The sequence below is a fragment of the Oncorhynchus mykiss genome, chromosome 1 (genome assembly GCF_057628025.1).
Source record: "Oncorhynchus mykiss isolate SJ-2025 chromosome 1, ASM5762802v1, whole genome shotgun sequence".
NCBI lineage: Eukaryota > Metazoa > Chordata > Actinopteri > Salmoniformes > Salmonidae > Oncorhynchus > Oncorhynchus mykiss.
This window is the reverse complement of record NC_143022.1, coordinates 21495142-21508585: the sequence shown is the minus strand read 5'-3', so window position 1 is coordinate 21508585 and position 13444 is coordinate 21495142. Positions and strand designations below refer to the sequence as shown.

At 43.1% G+C, this 13444-nt stretch overlaps 1 protein-coding gene across 4 annotated transcripts in view; it reads left to right on the top strand.

Moving 5' to 3' along the window:
- Nucleotides 1-13444, top strand: part of LOC110505771 (phosphatidylinositol 4-phosphate 5-kinase type-1 gamma) — an 86126-nt gene that overhangs the window by 52907 nt on the left and 19775 nt on the right. For all 4 annotated transcript variants that reach the window (XM_090203610.1, XM_036966107.2, XM_036966143.2 and 1 more), the window contains exons 7-12: nucleotides 3139-3438; nucleotides 3828-4027; nucleotides 4157-4240; nucleotides 5040-5088; nucleotides 12754-12838; nucleotides 13138-13299. In XM_090203610.1, coding sequence (XP_090059736.1) covers nucleotides 3139-3438; nucleotides 3828-4027; nucleotides 4157-4240; nucleotides 5040-5088; nucleotides 12754-12838; nucleotides 13138-13299 — 880 coding nt within the window. The remainder of the gene's footprint in view (nucleotides 1-3138; nucleotides 3439-3827; nucleotides 4028-4156; nucleotides 4241-5039; nucleotides 5089-12753; nucleotides 12839-13137; nucleotides 13300-13444) is intronic.

The window sequence follows — 13444 nt, the reverse complement described above, 5'->3', positions numbered from 1 at the left end:
GAATGCGCTTGTTAAATCACCCGTTTGGCGAAGTAGGCTGTGATTCAGTGATAAATTAACAGGCACCACATCGATTATTTGCAATGCAGGACAAGCTAGGTAAACTAGTAATATCATCATCCATGTGTTGTTAACTAGTGATTATGTTAAGATCGTTTTTTATAAGATATGTTTAATGCTAGCTAGCAACTTACCTTGGCTCCTTGCTGCACTCGCATAACAGGTAGTCAGCCTGCCACGCAGTCTCCTTGTGGAGTGCAATGTAATCAGCCATAATCAGTGTCCAAAAATGCTGATTACTGATTATTATGAAAACTTGAAATCGGCCCTAATTAAATCGGCCATTCCTATTAATCGGTCGACCTCTACTCTCTATCCCCCTCTTTCATCCCCTGCTTTCTCTCTCATGTGTCTCTCTCTTGTTGACTTGTCAGCGCTGTTCCCTCCACTCAGGGACAGAGGGGGCATGTGTTGCTGGATGATGGGAATTCACTCCCTCTGTTTCTTTCCGTCTCTCGCTTTCTTGGTCTCATGCCCCCAGTCTGTCTCTCTTGTGAAGATCACTGGCTGTGGCCTAAAAGCCTGAAGGCCTTATTGCTTGCTGTTGGAGCCCTGTGACCCCTCCGGCCCCCTCCTTCCTCTGTCTCTCTCTCTGTCTCTTCCTGTCTCTCTCCCTCCTCTCTCTCTCTGTGTGTCTGCCAGGAGTTGCACTCTTTGAGTGGATAAGAAGCTGGCTCCTGGTAATTACTTTAATGGGATTCTGTCATTACTTTTAATATTTAAGGAACGTGTGTTGCTTAGCTAACCTCACTTATTTGGGTTGACTACTTAAATATTTAAAGCAGAGTGATGATAAGGATTGTGAATTGTGAATGAGGTTAGTTTAAACATCTCGTACTTTGCGTTACTGCTTTTGGTATTTTTTGGCTACTCTTGTGTTGTGAATATTTTGCAGGGGTGAGGTTGGTTTGGTCTTGAGGAATCATGTGGTACTGTCACGGGGCTGGCCTTACTCAATCACCTAAATGGATACTTTGGGATTTTGGCAATGAGGATACCATTTTTATGTTTCTGCGTGCAGTATGAAGTTGCTAACTAGCATCAGTGCAATGACTGAAAGTATCTGCTAGGTAGCATGCTAGTAGATATCCATAGACTTCCAGTCATTACATCCTTGAAACTAGACACAGAGACATAACTCCCAAGTGGCGCAGAGGTCAAAGGCACTGCATCTCAGTACTAGAGGCGTCACTACAAATCCTGGTTTAATCCCTGGCTGTATCACAACCGGCTGTGATTGGGAGTCCCATAGGGCGGCGCACAATTGGCCCAGCGTTGTTAGGGTTCGGCCAGGGTAGACCGTCATTGTAAAATAAGATTTTGTTATTAATTTGGGATAGGGGGCAGCATTTTCACTTTTGGATGAATAGCGTGCCCAGAGTGAACTGCCTCCTACTCAGTCCCAGATGCTAATATATGAATATTATTAGTAGTATTGGATAGAAAACACTCTGAAGTCTCTAAAACTGTTTGAATGATGTCTGTGAGTAGAACAGAACTCATATGGCAGGCAAAAACCTGAGAAAAAAATCCAAACAGGAAGTGGGAAATCTGAGGTTTGTAGTTTTTGAACTCGCCCCTATCAAATACACAGTGTGATATGGGTTATTTTGCACTTCCTAGGGCTTCCACAGGCTGATCATGTGAAGGGGGGCCTGATGAGAGCTGTTTGACTAAGAGGTCTGCCTACAGCCTCATTCTCAGTCACGCGCTTTCACTTGAGAGGTAGCTCTCGTTCCATTGCTTTTCTACAGACAATGGAATTATTTGGTTGGAACATTATTGAACTTTTATGATAACAACATCCTAAAGATTGATTCTATACTTAGTTTGACAAGTTTCTTCGACCTGTAATATAACTTTTTGTACGTTTCGTCCGAATGGACCAGATCGCGCTTTTGGATTTGTTTACCAAACGCCCTAACAAAAGAAGCTATTGGACATAAATGGACATAAATAATGGACATTATCGAACAAAACAAGCATTTCTTGTGGAACTGCGATTCCTGGGAGTGCGTTCTGATGAAGATCATCAAAGGTAAGTGAATATTTATAATGCTATTTATGAATAATGTTGACTACCCAACATGGCGGATATTTATCTGGCTGGTTTGGGCTCTGAGCGCCGTTCTCAGATTATGCTTTTTCTGACAGGTTTTTTAAATCTGACACAGCGGTTGCATTAAGGAGAAGTGTATCTAAAGTTCCATGTATAATAGTTGTATTTTCATCGACATTTATTATGAGTGTTTCTGTGAATTCATGTGTCTCTCTGCAATATTACTGCATGTTTTGGAACTACTGAACGTAACACGCCAATGTAAAATAAGATTTTTGGATATAAATATGAACTTTACCGAACAAAACATACATATATTGTGTAACATGAACTCCTATGAGTGTCATCTGATGAAGATCATCAAATGTTAGTGATTAATTTTATCTCTATTTGTGCTTTTTGTGACTCCTCTCTTTGGCTGGAAAAATGAGTTAGTGGTGACCTAACTTAATCGTTTGTGGAGCTTTCGCTGTAAAGCATTTTTGAAATCAGACAATGTGGCTGGATTAACGAGAATTTTATATTTAAAATGGTGCCTAACACTTGTATGTTTGAGAAATTTGATTTATGAGATTTCTGTTGATTTGTATTTGGCGCCCTGCAATTTCATTGACTGTTGGCGAGGGGTTCCGCTAGCGGAACGGGGTGAATAAAGGTTAAATAACATTTGTATCCATGAGTTAATCGGACTCTAGGGAAGTAGATAAAGGGCCCCATTGCCAAAATCCTGAAATATCCATTTAAAAAGGCTTAAAAACAAAGACTGAGATAAAAACTGTTCAAAATGATTGTATTTATTGCCTTTCCAGATCAAGTTAAAACCATTAAAAAAACTGTGGCTCACATAGCTCCCAAACATTGCAGGCACATCTATTTTAAAGAGCAGGTTACCTAATTACCAGGGTTAAAATGAAAGGTACCAAATCATGGAGTGTTTTCTTCAAAACTATCCTGTGCTGTTGGTAATGTTGGTATTTTTCTTACTGAATCTTTCTCTCTCTTTTCCTCCCTCTCTCCAGAACCTCAACCAGAACCCTCGTACCCTGCTCCCCAAGTTCTTCGGCCTGTACTGCATCCAGTCTGGCGGTAAGAACATCCGCATGGTGGTCATGAACAACGTTCTACCGCGCGCCGTCCGCATGCACCTCAAGTTCGACCTGAAGGGCTCCACGTACAAACGCTGTGCCTCCAAGAAGGAGAGACAGAAGGCCAAGCCCACCTTCAAAGACCTGGACTTCATGCAGGACCTGCAGGATGGCCTGATGCTGGACCAGGATATGTACAGCGCTCTGGTCAAGACACTGCAGAGAGACTGTCTGGTGAGGAAAACAAGCCAGGTTTAGGACCCATTGCTATCAGGGTTTAAATTACACATTGACGTAATTTTTTACTTAGCATCTACAGTTGAGGGCACTAAAAAGTTACTTGCTGCAGCAAGGTATATTATTAATATTGTCAATTCCTTTGACGTCGAGCAGCAAGTTATTAATTAAATACATTTCTGAAATATGCCCCTGACTGTGCAGTTACATCCCCTGTGAAGCAAATGTTTTATACTACGCTGCAGGACAGGTTAACTTTTTAATAACCCCATTTGTAATAGAAAAGATCATTGAGAAGGATCCCATTGACGTGTGGACCAATCATAGGGCTCATAGGCCTGGCACAGTCCTATAACTGAAACCTATAAATCTGTGTCTATTTCCAGGTGCTGGAGAGCTTTAAGATCATGGACTACAGCTTGCTGCTGGGGGTCCATAACATCGACCAGGCAGAGCGGGAGCAGCAGATGGAGGGAGGAGAGAAGGATGAGAAGAGGCCCGTGGCCCAGAAGGCCCTCTACTCCACCGCCATGGAGTCCATCCAGGGAGGGGCCGCCTGCGGAGAGTCTATTGACACCGATGACACGTGAGTGACTGACCTGTGACCGGCTGGGGTGTTTGAGTGTTGCTAGCTGTCTCCTTGTAGCTCTCTCTACCCTCTCTGTTTGTCAGTGCCACTCTTTGTGTCTGACTATCTCTTCATGTTTGTCTGTAGGATGGGCGGCATCCCAGCAGTCAACGGGAAAGGAGAGCGTCTACTCCTCTACATCGGAATCATCGACATCCTGCAATCCTACAGGTATTCACAAATATCATACAGAATCGTGTTCATTAGGTCACATTGTAGCAAAATGTTTTGGAACGGAAATTAAAACAAACTTTTCTTATTGGACAAGTTCGGGTAGTCCCTATCTGTAGCAGTATATTTTTTTTTATCTTTGGTGCATAATAAATGTGACCCAGGTAACTATATTATAACTCATTCAGTCACTATCTGTCTCGTAGAATCAGCCTGCCAGCATCATAAGATGATCAAATATTCAGCCTCCATCAGCGTATAAAGCAACAGCCTGTAGCGTGGCTGGTTGACGCTGTTTATATTTGTCTCTGTGACCTTAACCCCCTAAGGTCAATGTCTGCGCCCCCGTGAAAATCTAATTAGCATAATACAAACATCGAAAAAAATCAAAAACATTTATGGAAGTATATATGGAGACTATTTAGTGACAGAAATAAGGGGTTCAATACATGTCTCAGATATAGGACAGACACTTCAGAACAAATTACCTTTAGATGTTTTTTTTCTGTTGTTCCATGTAGTGAATGTGTTATTCAATGCATTTCTACGGGCTAATAGCAGTAAGGCCAAATAAACATTTTCATCAAATAATTTTTGTATATATTTTTTGGATACTTCAAAGGGTCTAAACATTCAAAATCAAATAGCAAAATGATCCTTGGTATGACCTTCTTAAAACAATTCCATATCGCTTAGTAGTACCCCCACCCCTACTCCGACTTAGACAGGGCTTAGACTAACGGGTTAATCGATTTTTAATACCAAACGTTTGGAGTGTTGTGTCTCTTTCCGGCTCCAGGTTAATAAAGAAACTGGAGCACACGTGGAAGGCTTTGGTTCACGATGGGGTGAGTTTAACCTTCATAATGAGCCTTCTTTATTTGTATTTCCTAGTGCAGTCAGTCTGGGCTATGTAATCATATCTGAGCTCTTTATGAACACAGTCATTAACAATATACAGTGCCTTCGGGAACGTATTCACACCCCTTGACCTTTTTCACATTTTGTTACGTTTCAGCCTTATTCTAAAATTTATTAAATAGTTTTTTCCCCCTCATCAATCTACAAACAATACCTCATAATGAAAAAGCATAAACAGGTTTTTAGAAATGTTTGTGAATTTATTAAAAATTAAAAACTGATATTACATTCATAAGTATATGGGCCGGCAGGGTAGCCTAGTGGTTAGAATGTTGGACTAATAACCGAAAGGTTGCCAGTTCAAGTCCCTGAGCTGACAAGGTACAAATCTGTCATTCTGCCCCTGAACAGGCAGTTAACCCACTGTTTCTAGGTAGTCATTGAAAATAAGAATTTGTTCTTAACTGACTTGCCTAGTTAAATAAAGATAAAATGAAAGTATTCAGACAATTTACTCAGTACTTTGTTGAAGCACTTTTTGCAGCGATTAAAGCATTGAGTCTTATTGGGTAGGACGCTACAAGCTTGGCACACCTTTTTTGGGGTAGTTTCTCCCATTCTTCTCTGCAGATTCTCTCAAGCTCTGTCAGGTTGGATGGGGAGCGTTCCTGGATGGGGAGCATCAGAGACTTGTCCCGAGTCCACTCCTGTGTTGTCTTGGCTGTGTGCTTAGGGTTGTTGTCCTGCTTGAAGGTGAACCTTCACCCCCAGTCTGAGGACCTGAGTGCTCCTGAGCAGGTTTTCATCAAGGATCTCTCTGTACTTTGCTCCGTTCATCTTTGCCTCGATCCTGACTAGTCTTCCAGTCCATGCAGCTGAAAAACATACCCACAGCATGATGCTGCCACCACCATGCTTCACCGTAGAGATGGTGCCAGGTTTCCTCCAGACGTATCGCTTGGCATTCATGCCGAAGAGTTCAATCTTGGTTTCATATTTGGCAAACTCAAAGCGGGCCTTTTACTGAGGAGTGGCTTCCGTCTGATTGGTGGAGTGCTGCAGAGATGGCTGTCCTTCTGGAAGGTTCTCCCATCTCCACAGAGGAACTCTAGAACTCTGTCAGAGTGACCATCGAGTTCCTTGTCACTTGCCCGACCAAGGCCCTTCTCCACCGATTGCTCAGTTTGGTCGTACGACCAGCTCTAGGAAGAGTCTTGGTGGTTCCAAACGTCTTCCATTTAAGAATGATGGCGGCCACTGTGTTATTGGGGACCTTCAATGCTGAAGAAATGTTTTGTTTCCCTTTCCCAGATCTGCGCCTCAACACAATTCTGTCTGAGTTTTACGGACAATTTCTTCGACCTCATGGCTTGGTTTTTGCTCTGACATGCTCTGTCAACTGTGGGACCTTATATAGACAGCTGTGTGCCTTTCGAAGTCATGTCCAATCAATTGAATTTACCACAGGTGGACTCCAATCAAGTTGTAGAAACATCTCAAGGATGATCAATGGAAACAGGATGCACCTGAGCTCCTAGTCCTGTTTGACAGACAGCTTTACTCCAGCTCCTCACAGACAGACAGGTGTGCAGACTATTGGAGATTTGACCTGTTGTGCGGTTTTAATGATTCAACAGCAAGCCACCGTCTGTTTCGTCCCCCTCTCTCTGTCTGGGTTCTGAGTACTCTATACTCTGACCTTGAGGTTACTGCCATTCTTTCCCCTCATGCATTTATTGATGAAGTCACAGCTATACAGACAGGTTGCTACTGTGCAGAAGCAGGGGTGTGTGTGTGTGTGTGTGCGTGCGTGCGTGACCTCCTTAGTGAATCTGTCCAGTACACATGCACTCAGGGACACAATAAGAGCCTCTTCTCCTCATCATCCCCCTCTCCATCACTAACATATCTTCTGACCTCAAGCACCTCAGCCTCCCCATTTCTCTCAGACATCAGCTTCATGCTGCTCATAATATACAGTGTTTTTAGAAAGTATTCATACCCCTTGACTTATTCCCCCCAAAATGTGTTTTTCTCACCCATCTACACACAATACCCCGTAATGACAAAGTGAAAACAAGTTTTTAGAAATATTTGTAAATGTATTGACAATCAAATATAGAAATATCAAATTTACAGACAGTTGAAGTCGGAGGTTTACATACACCTTATCCAAATACATTTAATTCCTGGCATTTAATCCAAGTAAAAATTATCTGACTTAGGTCAGTAAGGATAACTTCTTTATATTAAGAATGTGAAATGTCAGAATAATAGTAGAGAGAATTATTTATTTCAGCTTTTATTTCTTTCATCACATTCCCAATGGGTCAGAAGTTTACATACATTCAATTAGTATTTGGTAGCATTGCCTTTAAATGGTTTGACTTGGGTCAAACGTTTCGGGTAGACTTCCACAAGCTTCCCGCAATAAGTTGGGTGAATTTTGGCCCATTCCTCCTGTCAGAGGAGGTTTGTAGGCCTCCTTGCTCGCACACACTTTTTCAGTTCTGCCTACAAATTTTCTATGGGATTGAGGTCAGGGCTTTGTGATGGCCACTCCAATACCTTGACTTTGTTGTCCTTAAACCATTTGCCACAACTTTGTAAGTATGTTTGGGGTCATTGTCCATTTGGAAGACCTATTTGCGACCAAGCCTTGAGATGTCTTGAGATGTTGTTTCAATATATCCACATATTTTCCTCCTCATGATGCCATCTATTTTGTGAAGTGCACCAGTCCCTCCTGCAGCAAAGAACCCCCACAACATGATGCTGCCACCCCCGTGCTTCACGGTTGGGATGGTGTTCTTCGGCTTGCAAGCCTCCCCCTTTTTCCTCCAAACATAACGATGGTCATTATGGCCAAACTGTTCTATTTTTGTTTCATCAGACAAAAGGACATTTCTCCAAAGAGTATGATCTTTGTCCCCATGTGCATTTGCAAACCGTAGTCTGGCTTTTTTTATGGCGGTTTTGGAGCAGTGGCTTCTTCCTTGCTGAGCGACCTTTTGGGTTATGTCGATATAGGACTCGTTTTACTGTGGATATTGATACTTTTGTACCTGTTTCCTCCAGCATCTTCACAAGGTCCTTTGCTGTTGTTCTGGGATTAATTTGCACTTTTCGCACCAAAGATCGTTCATCTCTAGGAGACCGAACGCGTCTCCTTCCTGAGCGCTATGACCGCTGCGTGGTCCCATGGTGTTTATACTTGCGTACTATTACTTGTACAGATGAACGTGGGATCTTCAGGCATTTGGAAATTTCTCCCAAGGATGAACCAGACTTGTGGGGGTCTATAATTTTTTTTCTGAGGTCTTGGCTGATTTCTTTTGGTTTTCCCATGATGTCAAATAAAGAGGCACTGAGTTTTAAGGTAGGCCTTGAAATACATCCACAGGTACACCTCCAATTGACTCAAATGATGTCAATTAGCCTATCAGAAGCTTCTAAAGCCATTATATCATTTTCTGTAATTATTCAAGCTGTTTAAAGGCACAGTCAACTTAGTGTATGTAAACTTCTGAACCACTGGAATAGTGTTAATTATATGTCTGTAAACAATTTTTGGAAGAATTACTTGTGTCATGCACAAAGTAGATGTCCTAACCGACTTGCCAAAACTATAGTTTGTTAACAAGAGTCATTAAAACTAGTTTTTCAACCACTCCAACCTAAGTGTATGTAAACTTCCGACTTCAACTCTAAGTATTCACACCCCTGAGTCAATACTTTGTAGAAGCACCTTTATAAGCAATTGCAGCTGTGAGTCTTTCTGAGTAAGTCTCTAAGAGCTTTCCACACCTGGATTGTGCAACATTTTCCCATTTGTTATTTTCTAAATTCTTCAAGGTCTGTCAAATTGGTTGTTGATCATTGCTAGACAAACATTTTCAGGTCTTGTCATAGATTTTCAAGTAGATTTAAGTCAAAACTGTAACTCGGAAACTCCGTAACATTCACTGTCTTCCTGGTAAGCAGCTCCAGTGTAGATTTGGTCTTGTGTTTTAGGTTATTGTCCTGCTGAAAAGTGAATTAATCTACCATTGTCTTTTGGAAAGCAGACTAAATCAGGTTTTCCTCTAGAATTTTGTCTGTCCTCCATTCCATGTGTTTTTTTTATCCTGAAAAACTCCCCAGTCCTTAACGATTGCAAGCATACCCATAACATGATCAGCCACCACTACGCTTGAAAATATAGAGTGTGGTACTCAGTAATGTGTTTTATTGGATTTGCCCCAAACATAACACGTTGTATTCAGGACAAAAAGGTAATTGCTTTGCCACATGTTTTGCAGTATTGCCTTAGTGCCTTGTTGCAAACATGATTTAGAATGTTTGTATTCTTTAAAGGCTTCCTTTTTTTCACTCAATACCAGTTAGGTTAGTATTGTGGAGTAAATACAATGTTTGTCCAACCTCAGTTTTCTCCTATCACAGCCATTAATTAATAACTTCACCATGCTCAAAGGGATATTCAATGTCTGTTTTTTTCTGGGGGTTTTTACCCATCTACCATTGGTGCCCTTTACGAGGCATTAGAAAACCTCCATTGGTCTTAGTGGTTGAATCTGTGTTTGAAATTCCCTGCTCGACTGAGGGACCTTACAGATAAGTGTATGTGTGGGGTACAGAGATGAACACTATTATTCCATGCAGTCCATGCAACTTATTATGTGACTTATTAAGCAATGTTGTACTCCTGAACTTATGTAGGCTTGCCATAACAAAGGTGTTGAATACTTATTGACTCAAGACATTTGAGCTTTTCATGTTTTATTAATTTGTAAACATTTTGAAAAACATAATTCCACTTTGACATTATGGGGTATTGTGTGTAGGCCAGTGTCAAAAAATCAATATGTAATCAATTTTAAATTCAGTCTGTAACACAACAAAATGTGGAAAAAGTCAAGGGGTGTGAAAACTTTCTGACGGCACTGTAGAACTATTCTTTCTCGCTCTCTCCCCCCTGACATGGTTTAACAAGACTGTGACGTGTTGGGAAACCAGCATAATGACTGAGTAATGGGGTTATACCACATCTCTCTCTCTCCCCCCTGACATGGTTTAACAAGACTGTGACGTGTTGGGAAACCAGCATAATGACTGAGTAATGGGGTTATACCACGTCTCTCTCTCTCCCCCCTGACATGGTTTAACAAGACTGTGACGTGTTGGGAAACCAGCATAATGACTGAGTAATGGGGTTATACCACATCTCTCTCTCTCCCCCCTGACATGGTTTAACAAGACTGTGACGTGTTGGGAAACCAGCATAATGACTGAGTAATGGGGTTATACCACGTCTCTCTCTCCCCCCTGACATGGTTTAACAAGACTGTGACGTGTTGGGAAACCAGCATAATGACTGAGTAATGGGGTTATACCACATCTCTCTCTCTCCCCCCTGACATGGTTTAACAAGACTGTGACGTGTTGGGAAACCAGCATAATGACTGAGTAATGGGGTTATACCACATCTCTCTCTCTCCCCCCTGACATGGTTTAACAAGACTGTGACGTGTTGGGAAACCAGCATAATGACTGAGTAATGGGGTTATACCACATCTCTCTCTCTCCCCCCTGACATGGTTTAACAAGACTGTGACGTGTTGGGAAACCAGCATAATGACTGAGTAATGGGGTTATACCACATCTCTCTCTCTCCCCCCTGACATGGTTTAACAAGACTGTGACGTGTTGGGAAACCAGCATAATGACTGAGTAATGGGGTTATACCACATCTCTCTCTCTCCCCCTGACATGGTTTAACAAGACTGTGACGTGTTGGGAAACCAGCATAATGACTGAGTAATGGGGTTATACCACATCTCTCTCTCTCCCCCCTGACATGGTTTAACAAGACTGTGACGTGTTGGGAAACCAGCATAATGACTGAGTAATGGGGTTATACCACATCTCTCTCTCTCCCCCCTGACATGGTTTAACAAGACTGTGACGTGTTGGGAAACCAGCATAATGACTGAGTAATGGGGTTATACCACATCTCTCTCTCTCCCCCCTGACATGGTTTAACAAGACTGTGACGTGTTGGGAAACCAGCATAATGACTGAGTAATGGGGTTATACCACATCTCTCTCTCTCCCCCCTGACATGGTTTAACAAGACTGTGACGTGTTGGGAAACCAGCATAATGACTGAGTAATGGGGTTATACCACATCTCTCTCTCTCCCCCCTGACATGGTTTAACAAGACTGTGACGTGTTGGGAAACCAGCATAATGACTGAGTAATGGGGTTATACCACATCTCTCTCTCTCCCCCCTGACATGGTTTAACAAGACTGTGACGTGTTGGGAAACCAGCATAATGACTGAGTAATGGGGTTATACCACATCTCTCTCTCTCCCCCCTGACATGGTTTAACAAGACTGTGACGTGTTGGGAAACCAGCATAATGACTGAGTAATGGGGTTATACCACATCTCTCTCTCTCCCCCCTGACATGGTTTAACAAGACTGTGACGTGTTGGGAAACCAGCATAATGACTGAGTAATGGGGTTATACCACATCTCTCTCTCTCCCCCCTGACATGGTTTAACAAGACTGTGACGTGTTGGGAAACCAGCATAATGACTGAGTAATGGGGTTATACCACGTCTCTCTCTCTCCCCCCTGACATGGTTTAACAAGACTGTGACGTGTTGGGAAACCAGCATAATGACTGAGTAATGGGGTTATACCACGTCTCTCTCTCTCCCCCCTGACATGGTTTAACAAGACTGTGACGTGTTGGGAAACCAGCATAATGACTGAGTAATGGGGTTATACCACATCTCTCTCTCTCCCCCCTGACATGGTTTAACAAGACTGTGACGTGTTGGGAAACCAGCATAATGACTGAGTAATGGGGTTATACCACATCTCTCTCTCTCCCCCCTGACATGGTTTAACAAGACTGTGACGTGTTGGGAAACCAGCATAATGACTGAGTAATGGGGTTATACCACATCTCTCTCTCTCGGGGGTGTGTGCATGTGTGTTGAGCCAATGACAGCACAGCTTACAAAGTATATGTCTGTGATTGTTGTCGTCCTGGGAGACTTGACTGGTGAATCCAGACCCTGACACCATGCTGCCCCAGCGGTCCCGCTCAGCCTCCACCACCACCACCTTAAAGACTGGCAGGGGCCTCCGGGGCCGAAGCAGTATACTCCGGGCCAGGGGCTTGAGCAGCAGAGAGTTTAGAAGGGGCTCCAGGAGCATCAGGGTCTGGGGGAGAGGTGGAGGGTCGGGCAACAACAGCAGGAGTCTCTCACCCTCTCTTTCTGGGTCAGACTGAACCAAACACCCGAGTGTTGTGTGTCCTGTCCAGCCATGTGATCTTAGCCCACTGGTGCATGTGTAATGAGTTGGAGAGAGTGTGTGTCCTGGGTCGTTTGGCCTGTCCTACTCTAGAGAGAAAGGATGAATAAACTAGGCCATACAGTGAGGCGTGCAGCAACTAAGAATGGCCTCTCTCTGGAGAGATGGACTGTATTTAAAGTGAATGTGTTGTTCTCTCTTGCCCTCTTTCTTTGTCTCTCTCTCTCCCTCTCTCTTTCTCTCACTGTGTGTCTCTCTCTCTCCTGTTTTTGCTACCTCTCTCTCATTTGCTTTCTTTATCTTCCCATACCCCCCCAGGACACCGTATCAGTCCATCGGCCTGGCTTCTATGCAGACAGGTTCTTCAAATTCATGAGCAGCAATGTGTTCAAGAAGAGCTCCTGTGAGTAGACCAGACTAGACTACCAGTCAGACTGACACACACACGGTTCCAGGAAAACAAAGACCTGCTCAATTCACGTAGTGTTAAGCTTGAGTCTTGGTTTTGAACTTGATGTATTGAAATTGATCTCTTTTGAATGATGTACTTTTTGGCTGCAAATCCTCTGTTATGTATTTTGTATTGGGAGGTGAAACATTATGAGGAAATATGAAAGATATTGAACACTCAAAAACACATAGGACTGTGTTCCCTTTGGTGGTAAGAGGACAAGTGATGTTATTTATCTGTGTGTTCCTCAGCCTTGAAGTCTTCTCCCATTAAGAAGGGTCGTGTGGGCCTGACGGTGCCTAAGTACACTGGCCCTGGAGCCGCCTGGTCAGCCAGCCAGTTGCCCTCGGAGGGAGACGATAACATATACGACCTGAGAGGAGCACGCAGCTTCCCCACGCTGGAGGACGAGGGTAGGGGACCTAGATTATATCAATACCCCCACCGTCAAATTCACACACTCCACATTCACGCAGCGGTGTCATTTTATCCTCGCTGTTGACGGAGACTGAATGCAGGTGTTTTGATAACCTGTTCTGATTCTCTCTCCCCACATCT